Source organism: Lemur catta, chromosome 18 (genome assembly GCF_020740605.2).
Source record: "Lemur catta isolate mLemCat1 chromosome 18, mLemCat1.pri, whole genome shotgun sequence".
In the NCBI taxonomy this organism is placed as follows: Eukaryota; Metazoa; Chordata; class Mammalia; order Primates; family Lemuridae; genus Lemur; species Lemur catta.
In genome coordinates this window covers 46,790,231-46,812,350 of record NC_059145.1, presented here as the reverse complement: position 1 = coordinate 46,812,350, position 22,120 = coordinate 46,790,231, and the positions used below count along the sequence as shown (strand labels likewise).

General features: G+C 39.8%; 1 protein-coding gene and 1 non-coding gene across 9 annotated transcripts; one reads left to right on the top strand and one right to left on the bottom strand.

Annotated features, from left to right (window-relative positions):
- Nucleotides 1-284: 284 nt before the first annotated feature.
- On the bottom strand, nucleotides 285-21,588 carry LOC123623047 (aldo-keto reductase family 1 member C3-like). 8 transcript variants are annotated; one of them, XM_045529716.1, is made up of 11 exons: nucleotides 21,343-21,584; nucleotides 20,984-21,037; nucleotides 18,151-18,293; nucleotides 16,075-16,242; nucleotides 14,415-14,531; nucleotides 13,709-13,861; nucleotides 12,570-12,692; nucleotides 10,177-10,286; nucleotides 7,957-8,122; nucleotides 7,300-7,382; nucleotides 285-3,580 (listed from the first exon to the last, which is right to left on the bottom strand). In XM_045529716.1, exons 3-11 carry the CDS (start codon nucleotides 18,235-18,237, stop codon nucleotides 3,538-3,540), a joined length of 1,050 nt encoding a protein of 349 aa, XP_045385672.1. In that variant the 5' UTR covers nucleotides 18,238-18,293; nucleotides 20,984-21,037; nucleotides 21,343-21,584; the 3' UTR covers nucleotides 285-3,537. The 8 variants fall into 8 exon arrangements, 6 of the variants coding, with proteins under 6 accessions (XP_045385672.1, XP_045385670.1, XP_045385671.1 ...); XM_045529714.1 differs by lacking the exon at nucleotides 20,984-21,037 and having other exon boundaries at nucleotides 18,151-18,297; XM_045529715.1 differs by lacking the exon at nucleotides 20,984-21,037.
- Nucleotides 20,940-21,043, top strand: LOC123623705. Its single transcript, XR_006729992.1, has one exon. It is a non-coding gene; the product is annotated as a small nucleolar RNA U13 (small nucleolar RNA).
- Nucleotides 21,589-22,120: the final 532 nt, after the last annotated feature.

The following is a 22,120-nucleotide window of genomic DNA, read 5'->3' as shown; positions in this document are numbered from 1 at the left end:
GCAGGGCTGCTACTCAGGCATGTAGGCTCTCTGATGCTAAGCATACTGCTTTATCTTCCGAGGCCTCAGTTTCCTCATCTGTTCAGTGAGAGTAATTATAGCACCTCACAATGTTGTTGAAAAGTCTCAGTGAAGATGGGTTGTTACTCTGGCCATTTTTATCACCATCGTCTTGTTCCTCAATTCCTCATGTCTACCTCCCTGCCCAACCTTCCAGATGTACCTGAGCATGTAGGAATATCCTGGCTCTAGGCTCCAAGAGAGAGAGGATTGCTGCAGCCATCACAAAATGAAAAGATGTTTATTGTTCATAAGAGAACCTTGAGTGAGGCTCATTCTAGTGGAGGTAGATGTGAGGGTGAGGTGCCATGGTTTGGCCAGTCTGCAAGGAGAGAGGTTTAGTAAGGCTGTTGATAAAGGACCAGAAATAGGAGGGTACTTAGAGGGTTTCCTGCCACCCCCATGTCACCAGGCAGTTTCTGACTCCTCCCAGCTTCACCCCCATGGACTTAACATTTCCATGTTTCTGACTCCCTGTCACTTGTTAGCTGTGTGACTTTGTGCAGATAGTCTCTTAAGCCTTACATTTGTCATCACTGCCTACCTAAGGGCATCAGGATTAAGTGGTGTACAGAAAGCAGGTACACAGTCAGCACCTCGTAGTCTGTGTGCACATGCATGTGTGTGTGTGCCTGTATGTATTTTTTATTTTCTTTATCTCCCAGAGTCACAGATCTAGCCATACTATTTTGCATATGTCACTCGTCACTTACACCTAAACCAGAAGTAGAGGGTAGGACAGTGGTTACTCGATGCTGGGGCAGGGAGGGGAAGTTGGTCAGCGGGTACAAAGCTGCAGTTGGAGGGGGAATAAGTTCTGGTGTTCCATTGCAGACTAGGACAGCTATAGTTAATAACATATTGTGTATTTCAAAACAGCTGCATAATGAGGATTGACTATAGTATTGCATTTTATGGACTATTTCCCAAGGCCACATGAAAACTGTCAATTAAGGCTGCCACCAAGTGGCACTTGGGGAACACTTAATGTTCAAGCTCATTTGTGGTTCTGGCAGGAGATGGCAATATTTGCACTGCCTATTTGATTTTAGGGTTTCTTACCCTTTGTAAAACCACTGTGAAGAAAGAAACAGTGGATAGCAAAAAGAAGCAAATGGTGGGAAATTGTAAAGCTGGAGAAGTTTCACAGAGCGTATGCAATCGCATTCTTGATCAGTATTTCCTAATTCCCTTTCAGGTGGTATTTGACAGCTCTGTGCATCTTGCCTTTTAATTCTAAGAGTGGAGCTCACAAAGCCCTCTTCCCTCTTCCGTGGCACCTCTGCTTTTCTATAGGGAATGTGGCTTCTGTGTTTAAGTTCTTCTGCACACTGGGGACTGCAGAGCAAGCTCCACAGACTAAAGGTATGAATGTGTGCTCTTTGAGGGACGCACTGTGTCAAGTGGCTTGTATGCATTTCTGATGACTTTAGGACTAGGGGATCCTATCTGAATAGATACTGTCTTCACTGGGCACTTGCGCTTTTCATTTGAATGGAAAATCCAAGGGTAAGTGGCAATCAAAAGCATAAAAAGCAGGAAACAGAGTCAGGGATCATTTGTTCAGGGGATAATGGTGGGCTGTAGAAGGACCTTAGGGAGGACGACAGGGGATTGCTGGTTGTGTGGCAGTTTTATGTTTAACTGTTGTGAGAAACTGACAACTGTTTTTCAAATTGCACAAGTTTCCATTCCCTTACACACTGGAAATTGTAGTGTAGAAATGTGTGAGGATTTCCATTTCTCCACACTCTCAACATCATTAGTCTTTGTTATTAATATTATAGCTATTCTTAATGACTAATGTTGAGCATCTTTTCATGTGCTTATCAGCCATTTGTATATCCTCTCTGGTGAAAGGCCTGTGGCATTCCTGTGAGTTCACTGTGGTGCCCCAGGGTGACATGGTGCACAGCTTTGGAACTTGGATTTGCTTCAACTGCCAAACATTAGAAAACTCAAGAGGATAAAGAAAATCTATTGTATTTGCCCATATTTTTGCTTACCATATGTTTTTTCCTTCCTGATGTTACAAGGTTTCATCATTTACCGTTTTCTTTATGTTTAGAAAATTTACTTTAGCCATTCTTTTAGGATAGGTGTTCTTGCAAAAATTCTTTTATTTTTACTTCATCTGGGAATGTCTTGATATCCCTGGTATTCTTGAAAGCTATTTTTGTTGGATATAAGATTCTGGATTAACAGTTATTTTCTTTCAGACTTGGAAATTATTGTCACTTCCTTCTGGCCTTCATGGTTTTAGATGAAAAATCCACTGTCGTTTAGATTTTTTTCGCCTGTAAGTAAGGTTTCATTTCTCTCTCGCTGCTTTCAAGATCTTCTCTTTTTCTTTAGTTTTCATAAATTTAATTATGATGTATCTTGATGTGTATTTCTTTTCATTTATATTGCTTGGGGATCATTTATCTTCTTGACTCTGCAGGTTTATGTATATTTCTAAATTTGGAAAGTTTTCAGCCACTGCTTCTTCACGTACTTTTCCAAATCCATCCTTTGTTTCCTTTCCTCTCAGGGCTTTGAGGACATAAATGTTAGGCTTTTTGTTATAGTTCCACAGGTCTTTGAGGCGCTGTTCCTTTTTTTCGTCTGTGTATTTTCTCTCTGTTGTTCCTACTGGGTGATTTATATTATCTTCCAGTTTACTGATTATTTAATTTAATTGTTACCTTATGCTATGATTGGATTCACTGAATTTTTATTTTGATTATTGTATTTTTCAGTTCTAAAGTTTCCATTTGGTTATTCTTTATATCTTATACTTGTTTGCTGAGACTATTTCTTTACTAAAACTTTATTTTTATTGCAATTGTGTTTATAATTGCTGTTGAAACATTTTTATGATGGTTGCTTTAAAATCTTGGTCAGATAATATGTTGATCAGATTTTATTGTATGCATCTTATGCTTATCTTTTTTAATTCAGTTTGAGACCGTCCTTGTTCTTGGTATGATAAGTGTCCTTTATTAAAATCGGGACATTTTGGGTATTATGTATTGATTAAATTTTAAATCCATTTATAACTTCTAACAAAATTATATGGTGTGGAAAATTCACAGAAGAAAATGGAAAAAAAATAAGAACTACAAAGAAGTGAAAAGCTAGACTTTGAAAATGTGAAGTTATAACAAATGATTCACGTGTTCTGAGAGATTCACATCCCCTGTGATCACTTCCAGGGATGTCAGCGCTTCAACCTCAGTGAAACAGGTAAAAAAACAAAAAAGCAAATAAATGTCAAAGCTGCAGTAGGTTAGGTTGTTTAAAGTACATCCTTATTTTCTTTAGAGAAATAAAAAGTAGGTTTAGAGACTTTTACTACCTAATTTGGGAACTTGGGCCAACTTGTGACTCAGCAAGCTAAGCAATACGGAATAAACCAGGTAACGTCTCATTCTTGAGATGTTCTCTATTCGTCAACCAAAATCAAAGAACTCTGGAGCAACTGTAGACTCTTTGTTAATATTCATCAAGAAATGGATATTCTGGGTGATTAGCAAATCTAAAACATAAAGGGAGAGTCTTGGTCAATTAACTGCTTTTAGACTAAGTGAAAAGAGATTTCTGTTAAATTTAGGCATAAGCATGAAAATTAACATAGTTTTCTTTTTGAGATAAGTACAAACCCAACTAGTTTTACAATAACCATGTACTGTTGCATCACACTGTCATGAATATATTGTGGAAAATAAATATACCTACACACAAACAAATATACCAATATATTCAGATTTTACAGGTAAGTTATTCTACAAATTAAGAATATAAACTATTTGTGTTTATACTTTGAACGGCCAGGAGGGCAAAAACAAATTCTATCTCTTTTAAAACAATGCCCAGTCTGATTTAATATTAACAGTTAATAAATATTTTAAGGTGATGATGAGAAAGGTAACAAAAACAGCACTGTTCAATTCCTTTTAAGCACTCAGAAATAATTTATCTATGACTTTTCTAGGGGAAAATTATATGTCAGACTTAGGCACGGTGATTGTAAGATGAAGTCACTTCAATGGGGAGCTTCCCTTTTAGCAAGGTAAATTCTATTAAGTAATAATTTTGAGATAGAAAATGCTAACTCATTGAATAATTATTATTGATTAATATTATTGATATTTATTGTGATGAGTTACTTCCTGCATCTCCATACTCCCTTACCTCTTTATCATTTTATTATGTTATTTATTCAACCAGTATTGATTGAGCCCCCAGGGAGATAGTAGGTGAAGAACCAAAACAAAACAAAAAGCCTGCCCTCAGAATCCAGCACTCTAATGTGGTAAACAAAAAATTAAAATAAATCAGTGTACTATGTAGTATGTTAGACAGGGATATGTGGCAAGGAGGAAAATAAAGCAGAGTTAGGGGGAAAGGATGTTCTGGGAAGAGCTGCATTTTTAATTCAGTAACAGATGGCATCACCAGCATGACATGAGTTAATACCTGAAGGATGTAAAGGAATGACCCATCCAGCTATCTGGAGAAGGAGCTCTGAAGGCAGAGAGAATAGCCCGTGCAAAGGCCCTGAGCCAGGCCTGGCAGATGTGAGGAACAGCAAGGTCAGTGGGGCTGAGCTGGAGTCAGGAGGGGAGAGTAGTAGGGCATGGACACAGAGGTGGGGGAGGGAGTGCCTGTTGGTCCTGGTAGGTCTGTGTGAGATGCAGGCTGCCAGATATTGAGAAGATGATCACCTGATTACGCCTACTTTTTAAACCGTTCACTCTGACTACCGTGCAGGAGGGAGAGTGCAGAAGCAGGGAGAACAATCAGGGGCACCCACTTGATCAGGAAGACTTTGACATGAGCACATTCAGGGTGTGTGTGTGTATGTGTCTCTGTGTGTGTCTGTGTGTTTCTCTGTGTGTCACTCTGTATCTCTGTGCATATCTCTGTGTTTGTGTGTGTGTCTATGTCTGTGTGCATATCACTGTGTTTGTCTATCTGTGTGTGCATGTCACTATGTGTATCTCTCTGTGTGTGTCTGTGTGAGCATGTGTGTATCTGTGTACGTGTGGGGGCTAGGGATTGCAGATATCATCATAAGCCCAATTAGAGACATGGTATGTTTGAGATGCGTAGTAGACACCCAAGTGCAGTTGAGTAGACAGATACACCAATCTTAGTCTAGAACCTCAATCAGGGCTGGATATAATATGGGGAGTCTATATCGAGATGGTGTTTAAAGCATGAGACTAGATGAAGTCACCAAGAATGTGAGCACAGAGAGAAAAGAGAAGAGTTCTCAGGTTGAGCTGTAGGACACTCGACAGCTGAGAGCTCAAGCTGATGAAGAGAAACCAGCAAAGAACACGAAAAGAAATGGCAAGAGTGAAGGGTGCAAGGACATTCTTATATTGATAGATCCTGGAATCTAAACAGGTAAGAAGGACAGTGGGCACAGTAGAGGGTCGACGTGTAAACGTGGTACAATCAATGTGCTGCAGGTCTCTGGCAATCGAAACATTATTGGAATATTGCACAATATAGCAAATGAGCTGGACATGTAGGAGGTGATGATTTAAAATTGCAGTGTGAGAATTTAAAATTGAGATTGTGGAGTGGTTATAGTAACTAATAATGACAAGGTCTAGGATGAGACCGGGGGTTGAGGGACTGAGTTAGACTGGAGATTAGGCTCATTGGAAGAGAGGAGGTCAAAACACTGAAAGGTCATCTCTGTGGAAATCATAAGAAACGATGACAGATCTACTGCTGGAGAGAGTGACAAGTAGTCAGGTACTAAAATCTCGCATGGATGAGACACACTGACCCAGAAATGCAGTCCTGATGACTGAAACAAGGGGGGGAAGTGGTGCGGTAGTCTGATGACGTGAGATCCAGAGTGGAGTGTTCTTAGGAAAGGGGAGAGGGAATGGTCTGGGAAGATTACTGAGGGGTAAGAGGCTTCCTACTCAATATTCCAGCTTAGCTCTATAAACAGCTTAGGGGAGAGAACAGCCCCCCTGCACCACCCCGCAGAGGACTGAGAGGAAACAGTGCTGCTAGGAAGAACAGGACTGCAGCTAGAGGGAGCAGCAAGAACATTTATAGACATCAAGAGTAAAACGGTTTTGCTGATGGCTGACTATGAGTTTCAGATGGCACCCTGGGAACGTGCCAAGGTGATGGACACAGCTATTTGGGCACCAGGGATTTTAGGTTCCTGTGGTGACTAACAGTGACAAACACCATGATAGCCCCAAGGCAGGTAAGGAGTGGCAGCTGGTTGGAGTCTTCCCTGGGGCTGACAGATTTGTGAGGTTCCCCGGATTCCTGCTGAAGAAGGCCTTGAGGGAGAGACTTGCATTTCCCAGCTTCTGTGATATTTACATACATGTATTAAATGTCACTGAACAGAAAAAAATAACTTGCAGATTTCTCCCATTTGTACAGCCTTCCAAAAATCACAGAATCTAAAGTTTGAAGGGTCATTAAAAGTATATCTTTGGAAAGGATTTTTCTTGCCATTGTCACCTCCATTCTATTGATATCTGGCATCTCCCCTTCTTTCTTCCTGATTTTCTAAACCCTCTTAGTGTTCACTAGTGAAAAAACTTACAGTTAAAAACTTGAAGAAACTCACAGACTTGAGGAAAGTTCTGAACAATGTTCTGAAACCAGAGTTAAAGATTCACCCCCGTGGCCAGTTTTGCAAGGGAGCCAACTCAGCTTCCAAACCTGAATTAGAGAAGGTGGGCTTTGTGATGGAAATTAGGGAAACATGAGAAATATTGAGCTATAGAATTAGCAGGGCCAAGTGGTCACTTAAATGTAGGGGTGAGATTTGTGCCATAAAATTGATGTTTATAGTATTAACACAATGAGTATATGGAGAGAGAAGCTGAAGGTTTTAAGTTTAGATATAGTAAGTTAGAACTGTCAGAGTAAGTAGAATTGTCCAGTAGGCTGCTAGAGACCAGGAGATAGGCCTGCATTAGAGACAGAAACTGGGGAATTACTAGCATATAGACTGGAGTGAAGCCCAGGGCTGAGGCTCTACACCCCAGGCGGCAGTGCGGAGTTCAGAGGGCTCCATCTTACACTGAGTCCTGCTCACAGTCTTGTCTAGGAAGAGCCCTGAGCCTTAGAGTAAATTTCTGAAGAAAAAAATGTTTTCCAACAACTTTTCTAAGCAACAGACTCTGCCTTCTGTAGATTGGAATAAGCCAATTTCTTCCACTCTCCTATTCCCCAGTGTCTACAGAACAACAAGCTACTTACTCAGCATCTTCAAAATAGCGCATATTCCTGTTCAGGCCATCTAGAGTTTTCATATCCTCTGGTGTCAAATGGAAGTCAAAAGCCTATCCGAAATGTGAGAGGACCAATTCAGTTTCCCTGAGGCAATTTCTGTTCCTCTTCTCCCCTCTCCACAAACACACAAATTCATGTAGGAATTTGTGTAGGTTTTATGAGACAATTATCACGTACCTGGGATTCATTCAGTGGCAAAAGTCATGAAAATCTGTCCATTCAAACAGTTGAGACTCGCATCTCTAATCTGCCCTCAGAGACTTTTATTGGATAGCTGTCCTTGTAGCAAAAGAATCCTAGAGATTTTTGAGCCCAAATCTCATGTGATCTAATTCCTTTACTTTACAGCTGTAGAAGTCAAGGTGTGATTTACCCAGGGCCCTAAGATACGAGCAAAATCAGAATTGAAGCGCAGTCTTGACTTTTTTTAGTGTTCTTTTCAGACATTGCACTCTCCCTTGCAGCAGGTGGAGGCTAAAATGCTTAAATACAGTGCTGATATGCAGAGAGTGTCTAAGGAGACAAGCTTTGCCCAAACATACCTTGACAGCCTCACAAATACCCACATCTATGGCAAAGGATGTGCCTCTGTCAGTCCGCTGCTGCCAGCGCCCTGCTCTGTACCTGGAAGTTCTCTTTGATTCTCTTCTCCCTGAAGCTCTTGGCCAGGACCACCACTCCCCGCTGCAGCTGATAGCGCAGGGCCACCTGGGCAGGAGTTTGCCCATGCTTTTCAGCAACCACATTGAGTACTGGATCCTCCAGGATAACTGGGCTGTTCTTGTTCCTCCTGAGGGGAAAAGCAGAGATGCTACACGTTTGAGGCTGAATATCCACTTTACTTGGAGACTGCTTCTTCAAGCCAGGGATAGCTAATCCTCTAGAACCTTCCTTACTCCCCTCTGGCTGTTTCAATATCTGTTTTGTTTCTTTTGTTATATCCAAAGAAGAAGGAAAAAGGAAAGTAAGGTGGCAAGGAAACTCAGGTCCTTTTTTTTTTTTTTTTTTTTAGATTTTTTTTAAAAGTATTTCTGAGAAGTTTAGTAAAAGATTGAATAAATGAAGAAAACACAATTGTCCAAAGTAAGACCCAATTTCCCCCATCATAATAAATAACAAACTACTGTATAAGAATTTGCTATTTCAAAAATGCTTTCAGTATAGCTTAAAGTCTGCTAAATTGATGCCTCCCAGTTTGTTCTGTTTGCTTAAGGTCTTTAAGCTATACTACAAGGCTATCCTAACCAAAACAGCGTGGTAATGCCACAGGAACAGAGACATAGACCAATAGACCAGAACAGCGAACACAGATATAAAACCATCCTCATATTGCCATGTGATCTTTGACAAAGCAGACAAAAACATACATTGGGCTAAAGAATCTCTACTCAATAAGTGATGCTGGAAAAATTGGATAGCCATGTGCAGAAGATTGAAACAAGATCCACACCACTCACAAAAATCAACTCAAATGGATAACAGACTTAAACCTAAGTCATGAAAGTATAAGAATTCTAGAAGAAAATGTTGGAAAAACTCTTATAGACATCAGCCTAGGCAAAGAATTTATGAAGAAGACCCCAAAAGCAATCACAGCAACAACAAAAATAAATAAATGGGACCTGATGAAACTAAAAAGCTTCTGCACAGCCAAGGAAACAACCATTAGAGTGAATAGGCAACCTACAGAATGGGAGACAGTATTTGCTTTCTACATATCCGATAAAGGGCTAATAACTAGGATCTATAAAGAACTTAAACAAATAAGCAAGAACAAATCAACCCCATTATAAAAAAAATGGGAAAAAGACGAACAGAAACTTTTCAAAAGAAGATAGACTAATGGCCAACAAACATATGAAAAAAATGCTCAACATCTCTAATCACCAGGGAAATGCAAATGAAAACCACAGTGATATACCACTTAACTTCCCTGAGAATGGCTTTTATTAAAACTCCCAAAACAACAAATGCTGGTGTTTATGCAGAGAAATAGGAACACTCATACACTGTTTGTGGGACTGCAAACTAGTAAAACCTCTATGGAAAATAGTATGGAGATATTTCAAAGAACTAAAAGTAGACCTACCATTTGATCCAGCAATCCCACTACTGCGTATTTACCCAAAGGCAAAAAAAAAAAAAAAAAAAAAAGACATTCTGTAAAAAAGATACCTGCACTCAAATATTTATAGCAGAGCAACTTACAATTGCAAAGATGTGGAAACAACCCAAGTGCCCATCAATACATGAGTGGATTAATAAAATGTGGTATATGTATGCCATGGAGTACTACTCAGCCATAAAAGTAAATGGTGAACGAATACCTCTTTCATTAACCTGGATGGAACTGGAGACCATTCTTCTAAGTGAAATATCACAAGAATGGAAAAGCAAACACCACATGTACTAACCATTAAATTGGAACTAATCGACCAACACTTATATGCACATATGGAAATAGCATTCATGGGAAATCAAGCATGTGGGATGGGGAGGAGGGGATAGGTAAATTCACACCTAACGAGTACAATGTACACTACCTGGGGAATGGGAACACTTATAAATGTTGACTCAAATGGTACAAAGGTAATTTATGTAACCAAAATGTTTGTACCCCTGTAATATTCTAAAATTTTATAAGAGAAAAAAAAGCTTTCAATAATTTTATTATTTAATAATGTTTTACTCAGTCTGTGTATTAATAATGTAAGTCTGGGTTACATAAAAGGTTTACAAAGATAAATTATTCCTGCTATCTACTTTTAATTTCCCCAGACAGTTGAGAGATGACTTCAGAAGTTATAGTATCTACGCTTAAAATAACTTTATGATGATTATTACCATTCCTTGGCTGGGTCAGAGCCCAAGGCAGCATATGCACTCAAGACAATGTCCTTGGACTTGCAGAACTCCAGTAGTTTGCTTTGGTTGTGGTAAAGATGACATTCCACCTGCAGAATACCAAGCAGGAGCATTAGATTACAGGACCAACAAAGCCAAATATACCAGGAACATGGAGTACTGTATTGCATGATATCAAAAATATTCAAGAATACTAGCATCATTGGCCAACTCATGATCATCATCCACCCGCTCTACCCACAGAGCTCCCAAAGGCTTTATTTTGGATTACAGCCCAGGGAGAGCATGGCAACGTGGATTAAATAATTATCTCAGTGTTCTTGGAGGACAGGTTGAGAAAACAAACATACTTTCAGTCCCTCAGACTGGAAAACCATGGTGATGTCTTTGATTCTTGTTCGTTTATTGTCTGTATACAATGAGAAGTAATTTGTGCCTTTCTTAGTTCTTTAATCTCAGTATTCCTTATTTTTATCTCTTCTCTTCAATGCTGCTACCCCTAGGATCCAAAGAAATTATCCCTCAAAATTTTTTTAACTTTATTGAGGTATAATTGTTATACTAAAAAATGCACACATTTAATGTATACATCTTGATGAGTTCAGGCATGTGCATACACCTGTGATACCATCACCCCCATCAATGCACTAAACACATCCGTCACCTCCAAAAATTCCCTTGTATTCTTCTGTGCTTATGGTTTTGGTTTTGTTTTGTGTTTTGGGGGACTTTTTAAACAATAAGAATGCTTAACATGAGCTCTATCCTCAACATATTTTAAAGTACACATACCATTAACCATAGGTACAAAGGGTTAATATCCAAAATATATAAGAATCTTCTACAACTCAGTAGCAAAAATAAATAAACAAATTACTCAATTGGAAAATGGGAAAAGAACTTGTATAGACATTTCTCCAAAGAAATCATCCCTCAAATCTGAGTCACTTTTTCCTCAGGTCATCCTTGAGCTCCAGGAACTGGAATATTTTCCTCCTTCATACCACATCATGTTGTGATGTCTTTGATCTTTAAAGCCCCCCCAAAATGTCCCTACCCTGAATTATTGCACCCATACTCTTCCCCAAGCTTCAATCTTGTCCCATGTGGAAAGGGATTTGGAAACACTTTTGGCTTTTTCATCATTAGGTGGAAATAAATTGCTAGTCTTTACTAGTCATGAACACTAAAGAGGAGATAGAGTAATTTATGGGATTCCGGGATTAAAACCAATCCTGGACCGTGTAACACCTCACCTGAGCTAATTTCTTACTATGCCAAGATTGCTGCCCAGATGGTAACGAACCCTACTTTAGTTCAAGCTTTCTATGCCATCTTCCTCACAACCAGTCAGCCTCCATTTGGCCAAATTCTTTTCACCCTTGAGAGGGTAGGGTAGGGTGTAGCTGGCCTTTTGGTTCTTCACCAAGTACTGCAGTCAAAACCATTTTTTTTTCTTTCTCTATACTGATGATGCCTAAAGAGGTAAACCTCCAAGGAGACACAAAAGAAAACTTTTTAGAATTCCTACTTGTATTTTTCATCCAAAAAATTAAAAATCAGCCTTACTAATATTTACTACATGGATTGACTTGTCCTCACTCCATCTGCATGTAAGATGTTCAAATGAGGAGTGGTCATCTGTGGGAAGTGTGAGCCTCCCGCAGCTCAGAAGTACTGTCCATCGTTCCCATACTCACAGGACTTCTCTCATAATCCTCCAAGATAGGGCAGTTTATGTGCTGCCCATTTAAGTGGGTTTACCTTAATAAGTAGACTTTAAAAATATTTTAATTTTTTATTCTAGTAAAATACACACAACATACATTTTACCATTTTAACCATTTTTAAGTGGACATTTCAGTGGCATTAAGCACATTCACATGGTCCTACAACCATCAACGTTACCCATTTTCAGAGTAGTCTTTTAAAAACAGTAGCTTTTCATAAGTTCGGGAGATATTTTTGAGGTATCGAGAGGTTCAGTGGTCATCTTATGGCACATCATTTAAAGGAGTTGTCAGACTTGAATCACCCCTTTTACACACAAGTGTTCCAAAATTATTGACCTTTCATGTGATGGGAAGTGGCTGTCAGTCCTTTGCTAGCTCCAACTTCAAAGACTAACCACCACAATACCTAGTAGATTATACTCTAAGTACAAAAAACTCTTAGATGATTTTTATAAAGTGACATAGCCTTGGGCCCTGCCTTCAGTAATTTGAAATGTGTTCTGTTCTCGTGAAGCATCTGATGTTCCACAGTAAAATACATGAGAGGGGAATGTCATCAGTGGCCTTGTCAAATTGAGGAAAGAGAAAGCTGAATAGCAGAGCAAGAAGAAGTTGGTGGGGCAGATTGGTGGTGCTCACCTGGTTGCAGACAGGCTTGTACTTGAGCCCTGGCTTGTTCAGGATCTTTTCCAGCTGCCTGCGGTTAAAGTTGGACACCCCAATGGACTTGGCCAATCCTGCATCCTTACACTTCTCCATGGCCTGGGGAGGAAGGTTTTATGAGGAGTAGCCTGTGTCACAGACTAGAGAAGAGAAATAAATGTTAATATGCTAAGGGTGGGACGGGGGGTGGGAGCCTGAGACAGTAGGAGAGGCATAGTCTTTCAAGGTGCAGATGTCAACCAATAAGATAGGGATTGACTGAGTAAGAAAAAACTGGAAGTAATAGGGAAAAAATCGGTAAGAAGATAGAGTAAGAAAAGAAACTCTCTCCCTTGTCAGTGACTTGTCAGCATCTCAATGCAGAGTCTCATCCACATTAAACTCTCTTCCTCAATAGACAGAGACAGAGCTCAAGGACCCAGCACACTCTCCAGTGAATGCCTAGGAAAATGCCATTGAGGACCCATAGAACAAGTGCCCGAAGAATGGGGCGGGGCGCAGCCAAGTACAGCATGGAAGGCAGGAAGACCACCTGCCAGTCCTCCGCTCCCTGTTCCATCTGACCTCAGGTCCTCCTGCCATCCACCTCACTCACTCTGTCCCAGTCTCCTCTGGCCCCTTGCTGTTCCTTGAACATGGCAGTGTCTCTCCCCTCTTAAAAACTTTGCCTTGGCTCTCATCCTGCCCATATCACTCTTTCCCCATACAGTCAGCTCCTCCGTCTACTGCAAGTCTTTGCTCAAACGTCACCCTTTCAAAGAGGCCTTCCCTGCCACTCTGTTTTTAATTGCCTCTCTGTGCCCCAAACCCACTCTGGCACTCTCTGTCCTTCACTCAGCTCTACCCGCTGCTCCCATGATACCTACCTCATGGGCCAAGGCCTTGGTTCTGTTCACTGATGTAGCCTGAGTGCATAGAGTAGAACGTGATAGACCTAGACACTCAATAAATACTTGTTCAATGATTAAGTGAATGATATGCGACAAGAGAAACAGAAGGACATTCAGGGGCTCTCCTGAGTTTGAACAGCGGGCAGAATTGGGCCAGATCCCCCTTTACCCTTTATCTGAATCCCCCAAGTTGCAGAGACATGGCCTCTCTGGAGCTTCACTCACCTCCCATGTGCTACAGAGATCCACGGTGTCAAAAATAATTTTTCCATGTGTGTCCTTTGGAAAAATCTCCTCCCCAGGCTGGAACACAGGAGAGAAGGGGAGCTTGTACAGAGCTCTGTCTGGCCTCAGCCAAGCCGTTTGGAGCCTAGAGACCTTGAGACCAACGGAACAATTTGTCCTTAATTCTTGAAAGGATTTGTAAAGTTAGTCTAAAGGCAAAGGAATTACATTGAGGAAACACATTTCTTAGAAATGCTTCAAAGTGCTAAAAGTTTGAGACACCCAGGACAGAGCTCAGGGTGGCACTATGCCCAGTGGGCCCTTTGGTCCTGGGCCCTTGCCAAGAACTCTCTGCCTTGTCAGTGACTTTTCAGCATCTCCATGCAGAGTCTCATCCGCATTAAACTTTCTCTTCCTCAACAGACATCAGTGAGCATGAGGTTGAGATTCCAGAGCACAAGAACTTAAAACTTGAAAATATAGGTGGCACATCCACAAGATTGAAGCAGAGGTGTTGGCACCAGTGACCCCTGTCACTCTGGAGCTGAAGTAGTGAACTGAGGTGGAAACAGTTTTGAAAAAAGAGAGAGAGAGAGACAGTCTTAAAGTATTCTGTTCTTCTCCTCCTCCTCACAGACTGCATGTTCTCTTGCATTCAGCAACTGCTTTTTACCTGTATCACCAAAGTAAAACAATTGGTGCTAACCTTGAAAGACATTGGGCAATGAATAAGGTAGAGATCCACATAGCTCAGCTGAAGTTTCTTCAGTGATCTTTCCAGGCACGTTTGGACCAATTCTGGACGAGAAAAGGTGCTCCACACCTGAAAGAGTTGAAAGAGAAGCCGTGTGGGATTATTTCTTCAAAAGTCCTTAGGACAGAATAATGAAATGGCAAATAAACCACATCAGCAACCAAAATCCCTCTTATAGTGGAGGAGAAGCGGCATGTTACCCAGTGAAGCTCCTGAGTTCTTTAACATCATAGCACATTTTCATACTAAATTCGGGCAATAAATGTAGAAAATAGAAATATGATTTTACAGCAGAGGTTCTCAAACTTTAGAATGTAAAAGAATTATCGGATTTATTTGTAAAAAACATATTCCCGGGTTCTAGCCCAAACACAGTATCTGGAAACCAGACTGGGAATTGCCTGCTAGACAAGAACCCCAAGTGGTTTTCCAAAGAAAGGCCCGTGAGGAACTTTTTTGAGAGTAATTTAGTCACCTCATTTTAAGAATAATCTAGGTGAAAATTAATCAAAATAACTAAAATGAAGGAAACAAATTAAAGGAGAATTAAAAGATGAGTGTGAGAAGGCTGGTGCTGTAGCTACACCACATCTGAAAACAGTCATATGTCACATTCATGGTCTAGAAGGAATGTCCCTTTGTAGGCATGCATGGGATTCACGTGCATGGGCCTCAACTCAATCTTTCCTTCGCCTCAAATTTAAGTGTGTTTTTTATTTCCTTCATAGCAGCAGTCAGTTCAATGAACACTGGGGGAAAAAATCCTTGGGGGCCTCTTTTTCAATCTGTCTTAAATATCTAAGTTCTTCTTCTTGTTTTAGATGTGATGTGAATGAATATGAAAGATATTAGGAGAAAATGACTCAAGAATTTTTTTAAGAAGTACTACATAAGTACTTTCACAAACATTAATATCATCCTTATATCATTTCTGAGGAATTATTATTCCTACTTCACAAAGATAAGAAATAAATATGCATTGACCACAAAATAGCTTGAGATGTGAAGACTAAGGGTCAGAGAGGTTAAAAAACTACTTGGGTTAAGAAATTGCACAAAGTCAAACAGAATATTAAAGAACTAAAATTTGATCCTAGTTTCGTCTGATTCCAAAGCCTACACTCTCTAAATCAAATCACAATACCTCAAACTATGGCTAAAGATCAAGTTACATTGTCGCAACGCAAGTAGAACAGAGTTGGAAAAGCCAAGTCATTCCAGAGTTTTAAAAAATATGATGATAATAATAACAGCCAGCATTTTCAAGCATTTAAAATGTATCAAACTTTTCTACAAGCTTTATGTGTATTTTTTAACCTAACACTCATGGAACTCTTGTGAGGTAAATGATATTTAATAATACCTTCATTTTACAGCTTGGGAAACAGAGGGACAGAGTTTAGGTAGTTTATCCAAGGCCACACATTTAGGAGGTGGCAGAGCCTGGATCTAACTGTAAAAGTCTGATTACAGAATCCACATTGCTAACCAGCCTTTTTAGGTGCAAGGTCTGAGTGGATGAAGATCAAACCAGTAAGAAGAGAAATTTGCCAAGAAACAATACAGCTAAGAGTGAGCTTCCCACAGGTACAGATATAACTGTATGCAGCACCTTCGATGTATAGAATATGTCTTCTCTCCTCACAGTGCCATTGGCGATCTTCTTCCGGATGGCCCGCCCAATCTCCTCTTCATTTAGATACATGTAAGCTGAGTCAATATGGCGGTAGCGCACATCAACTGCTATCTGGATGGCCTCCTCTACCTTGCTTTTAGCAACCTAGAAGAGTATAAAAAGATAAAGACTTACTCAACTCAGGAACAGATGATCAATTCCATAAGCAGAGCTATTCAACAGAACCTATTGTTTTTCTAAAGGCTAAGAACTAGAGGTGGCAAAGCTAAATGTTGAGTTATAACCAGTGGTGAATATTCAACAACTGACTATCTGAAGAAAAGAAGTCCTAGTCTGTAGTATTTTCCAATTTCTGTGGTGTATATATTCCCCATATTTCCTAATTTTAACCTTCCAAAATTAGGAAAAGATGTTTGTAAGATTCTTGTGAGTCTTTGTGAGCTAGACCCAGCATGTCACTGGTTTTAACACTCTGTGTATTTGTAATATCTACATGATCTATGGATTTACACAATCTATTGATTTACATTCTTAAATTAATTCATTCTATAAGAGATTACTAAATTGGTTTCAAACCAGATATCCAATGATGATAATTATCTATCAATGCAAAGATGTAACATTACACACAATAAATTAGTGATTTACTTACCTAAACTTGGAAAAACTCCTCAAAGAACATTTGAGGAAGGACAAAAATGTAAAGAACATAAACACTTTTTTTTACTCAAAAATATCTCATAATTCTTTTTTTGGTTGCTAAGTTGGTTCTTAGGTGACACTTTCTCCTTTAAAACTTTGTTATCTTTCTTAGGTGCCTACTGTTCTCTGGCCCACCAGTCTGGACTCTTGAAGTCATACACAATTGTTCTCTTTGTATTACCACCTCCTGTACCTCACTCAGAAATTAAAATGCCTCTTGGGTATCTTTTATTTTTCATTTCCAACTCCTGATGAGTCAACTGAGTTTCATGAAGATTCACTGACTGTCCACAGGTTAGAGCCAAGTCAAGGCAAAAGCAGAACTTCCTGCCAGCCTTCTTGCTTCCAGCCTCAATATTATACCCCATGTGCCTTTAATGTTGGTAAATCAATCCTACAACTTTTCTAAACAATTATAAACTTCTTCACCAAGAACCACTGAGATGTGCCCTTGTAAGTTTGCAGCGTTTGATCCAGAAATGTGCATGGAGTTCAGTCTTCCAGAGAGGGAAAATTCCCAAGTGCCACTTGGCTTTCCCCATGGCACGGTCTTAACAACCAGGCCTCTAGGAGAGTGTTTTCACCCCAGACCACCACATTCCCTCTAATCCTGTCCCTCTGACTCCAAGTCTCTTGGCCACAAAGCTTTCTCTAGATAGTCTATGATTAGTGGTGGACATTAAAAATCACAGAGCAACTTCCTCACAAGCAAGTTTGCTGTGAAGTTTCTGACATATGGTAATCATGGCAACTGGGTTTCATTTACCCTAATATACTGTGAAATGGTTACAACTAGACAGCCAATGAGAGTAGCAAAAACAGACTTACTCACGCCTGAATTCTGAAAGGTGGCCCTGATACAGTGCTGCTCCAAGTGCAGTCCTGGGCAAGCAGCATCAGAGTGACTTGGAGGCTCATTAGAAATGTGAATTTTAGAGCCTTACCCCAGACCTACTCAGTCAGAAACTTTGGGGTCAGGGCCTCCAAATCTCCATTTTTTTTTATTTCAGCTTATTATGGGGGTACAAAAGTTCAGGTTGTATATATTGCTCATGTCCCGCCCATCCCCCTGAGTCAGAGCTTCAGATGGAGGTATAACTACATGGTGAGTGCCAGGTGCACTATCTGGGCAAATCTGCATTTTTAGGAAGATCCTCAAGTGTTTATATCTCTACTAAAATTTGAAAAGCACTGACTTAATGCACAAAGTAACCTGACCTGAAGAGAAGTGTTTTACAAATGAGGAAAGTAAGACCCGTATGAATTTCCTAAACTCACACAGTGACTGGTTCTGGTCAGAAACCATGTCTGCTACCCAGTGCCATTCCATGCCCAACACCACATGGCTACCTTAATAGGAGCAGAGGTGCCCAACCCCAGTGTAGGCATGAAGTGTCCATCATTCAGTTTTACAGAAAGGGGTACGTTATAATTCATCTTCTTTCACTCTTCCTATGAAACAGACACTGCTTTGCTTCTTTGTTAAGAGAAACCTGTAGCAGGAAGAAAATAGCACAATGGCTATATTTTTAAATAACAGCTTCAATGAGATATAATTCACAGACTATAAAATCACCACTTTAAAGTATAATATAATAATTGATTTTTTGATGTTAAACAAATCTTGCATTCCTGGGATAAGTTTCTCTTTGTCATGGTAAAAAATCCTTTTATGTGCTGCTGGATTAAGTTTGCCAGTATTTTGTTGATTATTTTTCATAGCTACATTCATAAAGGATTTTGTTCTTTGGTCTTCTTTTCCTTGGGATGTTTGTCTGGTTTTGGTATCTAAGAATATTGGTCTCTAAGAAATGTTCCCTCCTCTTCTATTTTTGGAAGAGTTTGAGAAAGATTAGTGTTAATTCTTCCTTAAATGTTTCATAGAACTCAGCAATGAAGCCACTTGGGTCTGGTCTTTTCTTCATGAGCTTAAAAAATATATATTACTATTTAAATCTCTTTACTTGTTATAGGTCCATTCAGATTATCTAACATTTCTTGAGCCAGTTTTAGTATTTTGTATTTTTCTAAGAATTTATCATTCCAACTAAGTTATCTTTAAGAGGAATTGCAATGTTCCCTTTGTCATTCTTGATTTTAAGAATATGCATTTTCTCTAATTTTTTTCTAGATCAAAGTCACGTGCTATTTAATTTCCACATATATGTGAATTTCTCAGGTTATCTTCTGTTGATGACTTCTAATTTCATTACATTCTAGTCAAAAAACTTATTTTGTATGATTTTAATCTTTTCAAATGCATTCAGTCTTGTTTTATTGCTTAATGTGTGACCTATACTGGAGAAGGTTCCATGTGCACTCGAGAATAATGTGTGTTCTGTTGCAGGGTGGACTGTTCTGCAGATGACTGTTAGGTCTCGCTGGTTGACAGTGTCGCTTGCATCACCACCTGAGCACCGCCTGGTCAGATTAGCAGCAGCATTAGATTCTGCATTATGGTGAGTTGTATAACTATTTAATTTTATATTACAATGAAATAATAATAGAAATAAAGTACACAATAAATGCAATGTGCTTGAATCATCCTGAAACAATTGCCCCTACACCTGTTGTTGGAAAAATTGTCTTCCATGAAACTGGTTCCTAGTGCCAAAAAGGTTGGGGGCTGCCAGTAGACAGCATACAACTGGATCATATTTTGTTTTGTTTTAAATATCCATTTTAGAAACTCTGGTTTTTGATTGATTTTTTCATCAACTTACATTTACATGGCTGACAATGTAGGATATATATCTGCCACTTTGCTGTTTGCCTTTTATGTCTTTTGTCTTTTTTGCCCCTGTCTCCATCACTGCTTCCTTTTCTGTTAAGTAAGTTCAGGGGTTTGAGGGATTTTGTGGCTAATCTAGGAAAAAGCAGTGCGTGTAAGGAGGCAGAAGAATATATGAGACTTATTGGGTAACACTCGGACAGGTTTGCATGTAGGTAAAAGTTCCTCACAGCAAGAGTGAGTCCAGAGACTAGAGCATGGGCAGTCACTGCTCAGAAGGGGGATAGGTCAAAGGACTCCAAAGAGAAAGGAGAATCAGAGAAGGAACTCATGTGTCTAGGTGATGTCACCCAGCAGCACGGTGGGAAGTCTCGGAGTTAGAGAGCTCCAAAAGACCATGGCAGGTTGGGGTCTTACACCCATGAGTCACTATCTATCAATGGCCAGAAGATGTGGGGTGAGATTTTGTGCTTGTCTAGACTCTCTTAAAATTTTGTTAATGGGCCAAAATTTGAGTTTGGTGCCAATAGACTTTGGAGCTAACATGGCTCAGCCTGCAGTGAAGAAATAAACAACCTAGATGCCAACATACAGAGACTATTCTGGGGTCATTTACATAACAATAGGTATTTTCTAGTATACTATTTTAATTATCTTATAGTTAGTTTTACTATAATTTTGAGGTATTTTCTTAGTGGTCTTCCTGGTGTCTTAACACAATCTAGTTTAGATTAATACTAAGTTAATTTCAATAGTCTAAAAAACTTTGGTCCATACAGAAAACTGGTCTTTGCCAAAGCAGACAACAATATACACTGGGGAAAAGAATCCCTACTCAATAAATGATGCTGGGAAAATTAGATAGCCACATGCAGAATGAAACAGGATTCATGTCTCTCACCACTCACAAAAATTAATTAAAAGACTTAAATGTAAGCCATGAAGCCATAAGAATTCTAGAAGAAAACATTGGAAAAACTCTTCTAGATATCTGTCCAGGCAAAGAATTTATGAAGAAAATCCCAATGGCAATCACAGCAGCAATACAAATAAATAAATATGGGACTTGATTAAATTAAAAAGCTTCTGCACAGCTAAGGAAATAATCAACAGAGCAAACAGGCAATCCATGGAATAGGAGAAAATATTCATAAACTATACATCTGATAAAGGGCTAATAACCAGAATCTATTATATAAAGAACTCAAGCAAATCAGTAAGAAAAGAAAACAAACAACCCCATTAAAAAATAGGCAAAGGACATGAACAGAAGCTTTTCAAAAGAAGATAGACAAATAGCCAATAAACAGATGAAAAAATACTCAACATCACTAATCACCAGGGAAATGCAAATTAAAACCACAAATGTTGAGGTTACGTTTTTTCAACCATTAAAAAATGCATATAGATCATTTTGTAGTTCATAAGCACGATGATTGGGTTTTCACGCACATGCATGAGATGTGCCTCCCTCAGTCCTTGTTACGATGTGGGCACATTACCTGTCTGACATAAAAACAAAAACATATAAACCATATTTAGCTCATGGGCTATACAGAAACATAGGTAGTGTTCTAGGCTTGGGGGCCATAACTCTATATAATTAGTAGACATTTTTATTAGGGCTATAATTATCTTTCTATAAATTACTATTTTTTAAATTGTGGTAAAATATATGTCATATCATATTTCTCATTTTAACGATTCATAAGCATATAATCCAGTGGCATTAAATACATTCACAATGCTGTCTAACCATCACCACTTCTATACTCAAAACATTTTTGTCATCCCCATGAGAAATTCTGTACCTGATACAGGAGGTTGCAGGATGGCACTTCCAAGGGAAGGGAGCTGAGTCCCTGGCACTCCCTGAGCTATAAGCAGCTGAGGCAAGTTGTCATCCTGGAGCCCCGCCCCAGACTACACAGTGGCCTGGAACCCCCGGGGACTTGGCTGCAGCCAAGAGAAGGAGGGGCTGCTGCCAGAGGGGCTAGGGACAGTGACCTCAGGGACCACAGGAGACACTATGCACCAGGGGCCCAGGCTGCCTTAAGAAGCCAGCAGCCAGACTGCAGCGCCAGCCACAGGCAGCATTCCACTGGCCTCCTGGGGATCGCCCCGCCCCTGCGCTCCTGGGCCAGCCCTTGTGCACACCATCAGGGACCTCTGGGCTTGGCTTCGCCCCTCCCCACTCAGTTCGGGGGCAAGGGATGGCCCAGCCCATTTCACCACCATTGGCACTTGCACACTCCTCCCCAGGCCTGAGGTTCCGCTTGCTTACATTCTGTTTCTCATTCCTTTTAGCACGTCCTTCTAGTTTTCCTATAGCAAGAAAACATGTTCAGAAAGTAAGATAATTCCTGTATGTACAGACTCTGTAAGAGAAATATTACCTCTTCTGTCATCAGGGGCTCCAAATGTGCCTGCCATCTTAAAGAGCTACCTTTGTAGACACCACTGTGGGTAAAGAATTGCACAACTGACTCAGTAAAAACGAGTTATATACTTTACCTAATGGTTAAAATAATTGATTCAAGAATAGGGGTTTTACAAAGTTGGGCCAGTATTCCTTGGTATGTTTCCGCT